Source organism: Vanellus vanellus (assembly GCF_965231255.1).
Source record: "Vanellus vanellus genome assembly, chromosome: 9".
In the NCBI taxonomy this organism is placed as follows: domain Eukaryota; kingdom Metazoa; phylum Chordata; class Aves; order Charadriiformes; family Charadriidae; genus Vanellus; species Vanellus vanellus.
The window spans coordinates 11,743,364-11,750,096 of NC_138914.1; the positions used below are offsets into that span (position 1 = coordinate 11,743,364).

At 62.8% G+C, this 6,733-nt stretch overlaps 1 protein-coding gene across 1 annotated transcript; it reads left to right on the top strand.

Moving 5' to 3' along the window:
* Positions 1–122: 122 nt before the first annotated feature.
* KLHDC8B (kelch domain containing 8B) lies at positions 123–4,456 on the top strand. The gene is made up of 6 exons (XM_082487767.1): positions 123–148; positions 695–1,164; positions 2,027–2,191; positions 2,408–2,632; positions 2,882–2,983; positions 3,830–4,456. The coding sequence occupies exons 2-6, from the start codon at positions 792–794 to the stop codon at positions 4,024–4,026; spliced, it is 1,062 nt and encodes a 353-aa protein (XP_082343893.1). The 5' UTR covers positions 123–148; positions 695–791; the 3' UTR covers positions 4,027–4,456.
* Positions 4,457–6,733: the final 2,277 nt, after the last annotated feature.

The following is a 6,733-nucleotide window of genomic DNA, read 5'->3' on the forward strand; positions in this document are numbered from 1 at the left end:
CCGGGAGGACCGGGCGGAGGGGAGCGGGGCCCGGCGGGGGGGGGAGGGGGGGGGCGCCGAGGCGGGCGCGGCGCCGCCCCCACCAGCAGCGGGCGGGCCCGGCGCGGAGCGGAGCGGCGGCGCGGAGAGCAGCGGCGCGGACGAAGAGGTGAGCGCGGCCGCGGTCCCTGCCCCGCTCCCGGCGGCGGGGCGGTGCGGGGAACCCGGATCCAGCGGAGTGGCGGTCCGGGGGGTGCGGGCTGCGGGCGGGAGCCCAGGGAGCCCCGGGGGCTGCAGGCTGTACAGTGGGAGCCGCGGAGAGCAGCGGTCCGGTGGGTGCGGGCTGCACGCCGAGAGCAGAAGCCTCGGCGGGGGGCGGACTCTGAACCGGGAACCCCGGGAAGCGGGAGCCTTGGCGGGGGTATGGGCAGTGCACCGGGAGCCCCGGTGGGTGCGGGTTATGAGCCGGGAGCCCCGGAGAGCAGGAGCCCCGGTGGGTGCAGGCGGAGAGCCCTGGGGGGTGGGAGTGCGAGTGGGTGCGGGCTGTGCACCGGGAACCATAGGGAGTGGGAGCCTCGGTGGGTGCGGGTTGTGCACTGGGAGCCCCAGGGAGTGGGAGCCCCAGTGGGTGTAGGTGGGGAGCCCTGGGGGGGGGGGGGGGGGCTCACTGGGGCCAGAGGGGGCGCAGATGCTGACTTGGGTGCTCTCCCCCCAGGAGGCGGAGGGCAGAGCCGGGCCAGCACCAAGCCGGGCCGGATGGGTGACACAGCAGGGCCGGGGCCCGGGGACACCCGGGGTGGCTGAGCCGGCCCATGGCGGCGGGCACAGGCGCCTTTGCGTGGGCTGCCTTCCCTGCCATGCCCACGCAGCGCGTGTACTGCAGTGCCGCGCACCGCGATGGGCAGCTCTTCGTGCTGGGTGGCTGTGGGGCTGGTGGGAGAGCCCTGGGTGCCGCCGAGGTGCTCGACCTCCCAGCCCAGCGCTGGACCACCCTCCCACCGCTGCCTACACCGCGGGCCGGCGCTGCTGCCCTCGCCCTGGGCAAGCAGATCCTAGTGGTGGGTGGCGTGGACGCAGCGCAGAGTCCCCTCGCCTCTGTCGAGGTCTACCATGTGGATGAGGGCAAGTGGGAGAAGAAGGCGGCGCTGGCTCAGCCCTCCATGGGCATCTCAGCTGTGCAGAGAGGTGAGGGATGGGGATGGGGCTTGGCTGCGGGTAGCTCTACCATCCAGAGAAGCAGTGATGCAGGAGTCAGGGATGCTATGCTCGGGTGGGAGTTGAATCTCACTGCTGCTTGGCATGCAGCATGAGGCGCTCACTCAGCAGCTGAACTTGCCACTTAACAGCAGTGTAATGCTCCAGCCCTGTTGCAGCCCAGGGCTGGGCGATGTGGAGCCCTTCTGGGCACAGAGAGCCTTCCCCAGCTGCCCTGGCTGGGAGCTGTGCAGAGAGGTGGCCAAGCGCCCTGCTGCAGCCCAGCTCAGTGTGCTCTGTGTCGAACACGTTGTGATTCCTGCCCAAAACTTTGCTGAGCAGCCTTTGAGCCGTGGCACAGCCCGATAGCCCACAGGCTGGGGGCTGGGGTTGGTGCCATATGTGGTGCCCACGTCTGTTCCCTGGCTGGGGACACCATGGCCTGGCCCTGGGCTGCAGTGGGGTGGGCAGGGCAGAGGGGCCAGCAGGGCAGCAGTGGGAGCAGGCAGGGGTGCCGGCCACACCGGGAGCAAGAACAGGATTTGGCAGCATGGCTGTGTTGCCATGGTGTCTCCAGGGAGATGGTACTGCCGAGAATAATTAGAGCTGATGGCCTTGTGCTCTGCTCTGTGCCTGATGGATGGGACGGAGATAGGGGTGAGGGGGTCCCAGCAGGGTCGGGGCATTGCCAGACTCAGGCCTGGCCACACTCACCATCTTCTGGCCACCCTGGAGCAGCAGCTGGCCGTGGGTCTCGGCAGCACCCGTGCTACCTGCCCTGAGGGCACGGGGGCACTCTCAGCCCCACGTGCTGCCCACAGCCCCCTTAACCTCACTGCTGCCTCTTTTGCAGATGGGGCTGTCTATGCGCTGGGGGGAATGGGTGCAGACACCTCTCCCCAGGCGCTGGTCCGTGTCTATGAGCCGGCGAAGGACCACTGGCAGCCCCTGCCGTCCATGCCCACCCCCTGCTATGGGGCCTCCGCCTTCCTGCAGGGCAACAAGATCTTCGTCCTGGGTAGGTGCTGCTGGGGCAAGCCAAGCATCCCCCCATGTCCCTGCCCTCTCCCTCAGCTTCCTCCCTGGATCAGGGAGTGACCTCGTGCACTCCAGGGTGGCTCCATGCTGCCCTCCTACCCCAGCACTGCAGCCAGCAGTACCCGTACCGCTTGCTGAGCCCACCGACAGTGATGGCTTGGGGCATTGGCAGCTACAGCATCTGGTCTGTGCACAGGGGGGCGGCAGGGCAAGCTGCCAGTCACTGCCTTCGAGGCCTTTGACCTGGAGACAAGGAGCTGGACACGCTACCCCAGCGTGCCCAGCCGCCGCGCCTTTGCCGCCTGCGCCATGGCCGACAGCGTTGTCTTCAGCCTGGGGGGGCTGCAGCAGCCGGGGCCCCACAACTTCTACTCCCGTCCCCACTTTGTCAACACTGTGGAGATGTTTGACCCCGCACAAGGTGAGTTAAGTGTCCTTGGGTACAGTGGGATCATTCCCTCTGGGTCTGGGGTGCCTCCCTGGGTCTTGGTGGGGGGTGTCCATGCCCAAGGGACAAAGTTCATCCAGGCTCTGAGCATCAGCCCCTTGGACCCATGGCGAGTCCTTCCCTGTGCTCCCTGGCCCAGGGGAGCATTAGCCTGGGGGTGTGCTAGCCTTGGTGTGCAGAGAGGAGCCCCAGAGGGCGATGCTCACACCGTCTTGCCCCCAGGTGCATGGAGCAAGCCAAGCCGTGCCATCCGCATGAGGGAGAAGAGAGCTGACTTTGTGGCCGGCTGCCTGGGAGGAAGAGTGGTGGCCATGGGTGGCCTCGGTAATGCCGGGGGGAGGCATGTTCCTGTCCCAGTCCTTTGTGGCACATCAATGACCTGTGTGGTGGTGGGGAGGTCAGCTGTGCAAAACTGTGGTGGTACTGCAACACCTTCCACAGCCACGTGGCCTTAGCTCTGCTCACTGTGTCCCTTCTGTGCCCCCCAAGTGCTGGGGGAACCCAACTGCCCTGCCCCACAGTCTTCCCCCACTGAGCCTCTTGCCCCTTTCAACCCCAGCCAGGCTTTTCCCAGCTCATGTGCAGTGTGCTGGGCTTGCACAGCCCATTCCGTCTCAGCCTTGCCATGCAGGGCTACAGCACCGCATCCCTCTCCCGAGAGAGCTGGGGAAAGGTTAGTGCTGTCACTCAGCAGTGGGGAGGGGTGCTGGGGAGCCTGCTGGCCGCAGCACCCCCAGCTCTGCAGTGAGGGCTGTCAGACACCGCAAAGCTCACCCGGGTGAGACGGACCTCCTGCTGTAGGGCAGGGGGAGGTGATGGGGATGGTGAGCAGTGCTGGCTGGATCCCTGCGGTGTGGAGTTGCTTGTGAGCCCTGCCAGGTCTGGAGCTGCCCTCCTTTATTCGTTGGTGATGGCCGTGGGGTGCTGGTGCGGGGGCTGAGCCTGCAGTGCAGCATCGGTGCCAGCAGCCCTCCCTGTGGGCATACCGCTAATTCTCTTGTGCCCCTGATAATTGCCTCTGGAATTGCAGAGGCCCCGCAGCCCATGGCTTGGGGACTGGCTTCCTCTGGGGGCTCCGGCTGGGGCATCAAATGCATGTGAAGGGGGAAAGACAGAGCCTGGGGTGTGGGGAGGGCTGGGGGGGGGCTGATGCTGTCCTGTCTCCCACAGGGAACCAGTCCTGCCCGCTGGACTCGGTGGAAGGGTTCAGCCTCTCGCGGAAGAAGTGGGAGCCGCTGCCACCCATGCCCACCGGCCGCTGCTCCTGCTCCAGCTGCTCAGCGCCCAGCCTGCTCTTTGTCATTGGTGGGGTGGCCCAGGGCCCCAGTGGCGCCGTTGAGGCTCTGTGCCTGCGCGAGGTGCCCTGAGTGGGGCCCCGGCTGAGCACCAAGTGCCTGAAGACTGGGACAGGGTGTGCACATGCCCATGCGTGCGGGTGACCCAGCTCCGGGGAGCCGCCGTGCTGTGATGCTGGACACCAGAGCAGCTATGGTTTCTCACCATGCTTTGGAAAACCCTCTTGGCTCCTACACCACTGTGGCAATGGAGCCCAGGGCAAAATCCTGCCTGGTGGGAGTGGCTGCAGCTGGTGGCACAGAGGGAGCGGCGGTGGCAGGACTGTCGCTGGCCGCACTGCCCTATCCGGCCCCATCCGTGCCACGGCGTGTCCGTGCCATGTGTGTAGCAGTGAGTGCTGTGTCGTCGTAGACCCAGTCGATGTCTCATGTAGCACAGAGGTGCCCTGTAGCTCAGTGCCTAGGAGGTGATGTAGCACCTCAAATAAATGAAAGACGTGGTATTTTATCCTGATGGAGTCGTGTTGTCCCTGGTTATGCTGCTCTGGGCAGGGATGTGCCGCAGCCTGTCGGGAAAAACCCCTCCCAAGGCAAAGCCTGGCCATCCCTTCCCCAAGTGGGGCCCCACGCTGTGGGGCAGGGATGGGTCTCACTCCTTTCCCCACTGCCAGCATAAGCGGAGCAATGCAATGTAGGGACCCAGCTCTCCTTTTGGAGAGGGAGCGCAGATCAGTGGCTGGTCTGCCTTGGCACAGCCTTACTCCTGCTCGGCCTCTCCTCTGGGCAAAGGGGCTGCAGGGGTGAAGGCAGCAGCAGGAGAGGGGCCTTGTTGGAAAAAGCCGAGGTGCAAGAGCAGGCAGGGAATGGCAAGGGCTGCCACAGTGCTGAGAAATAAGGTAAGATTCCTAATGATGCTGGGGCTCCTGGGCCCCATCCAGCACCACAACCCTGTCTCAAAGAATGGAACATGTCTGGTGCCTGAGAGAGCCGGATCCAGCTGTGTCCAGCTCTCCCAGGCAGGAACACCACATCTCCTGCTTACTGGCACTGGGAAGGAAAGGGAAGCTCCATACCAGTGGTATCTGTGGGTGACATTTAGGAGTGCACAGCGAGACCAGTGGGGGGTGACCCTCCAATTGTCCTGTGCTGTGAGCTCGCCTGAGCCTCATTGGTCTTGGCTCCGTGTAGAGTCACGCACCCAAAAGCACAGAGCGGCGGTTGCAGACGCAGGCGAGGGATTCAATCTCTCACTGATGCAACATTGGAAAGATCTCGCAGGTCTGGGTAAATATCAAGCGCGGATACCTGACCTTTTGGAGAAGACAGTCGGCACGATCCTTAGATGGGTAGCAAGGCCAGACAGACAGGAGGTGAAATCCTGGCAAAGCATGGGCAGCCTTCAGCACACTGCTGGGGCAGGCTGCACAGTCTGGCAGTGGCATTGCAGTGTGAGGAAAGTTGGAAGTGATGTAGGGAAGAGTATTTGCAAGATGTTTTTGGTGGTGTTGGCCCATAGCCTCCGCTGCACACCTGGCGTGGTGACCGTGGGGTCTGTCCTGACATGCCATGTGGCCGTTTGTCTGTGTTTTGGGAGGAACATCCTGGGATACCTGGGCTGGCAGTACCTTGGCTGAAGCCATTCCTGCATCTGCCTCTGGAGTTGCCATAGAAACCACCGCTGTGCCAGAGCCAGCATCAACAGGGAGCCCCGAACTAGTGATTGAGCCGTACCTCGGCGGCTGGGGGGGATGTGCCAGCAGCCGGAGAAGGACAGCAGCTCATGCTGTGCCGGGGGGGGCTGGATAGAGGGACCACCTCCTCTGAGCATGACATGGTTCCAGCCTCCTCCTCTGGATATTGCAACAGTACCCCATTTTCCCAGCACTCCCCAGCCCATGCTCTGCCCCAGTGGGCTTTTTCCTTCCCGAGGTCCTGGGAGGTGACAGACCCCTCAGTGCAGCTGTGGGCTGGGGTACCTCCCCTCAGCCTGCCAGCCCCTTCCAGAAGCCACTGAGGTACATAACTTGACTCTCACCAGAACTTTAGTCACAGGGAACCCTAAATCGCAGAGCTGCATTGGAAATGCAGCCCTGATTAATAAGCTTTTCCCGCAGGAGCATCGCATGGACAAGATAAATCAGACACTGAGTCACCAGCAACTTGACATCCCTGCATGCCAACTTTGCAGCTTTCTCTGCAGCTGATGGGGCACTCAGTGCTGCTTTTACCAAATTTAAGGCGAGAGCCAGGAGATGCTGGAGGGGAAAGCCGTGGCTCAGGAGCCTCTCGCTGTTGCGTGTCCCTGCTGTGGTGGTGTTTCTGGCAGCTCTGGTGCCCAGCCCAGTGTGGCCAGTGGTCCCTGTCCCACAAGAGGTTTGCCCCTTTCTCAGCAGCAGCTGGCATCTTGTATGCAATTGCCTGGCCCATCAACCCAAAGCAGCACTGTTTGGCTTGGTTGTTCCACCCAAGGTGAACAGAAATCCATGATCTCTCCCAAAAGTGTGGATTTTTCATTCTTTTCTATCTCCGCTTTTGAATGCAGGACCAGGATTCCATCCAAATGAAGGGAGGACACCAGCCAGGATGATGGCTAAGGACATCTTGGGGTGGATGGAAAGATCTTCAGGCAAAGGGATGGTGGACCTGACCACTGTTGAAGACTGACACGTTATTAACTGAAGAGTTCCCGTGAGTTTCTAATGAAATGTGCTATGAAGGAAAAAAAACTTTGAGGGATGTATCAAGTATATTGCTGTCTATCTCCTGGCAGCTTCTGCTA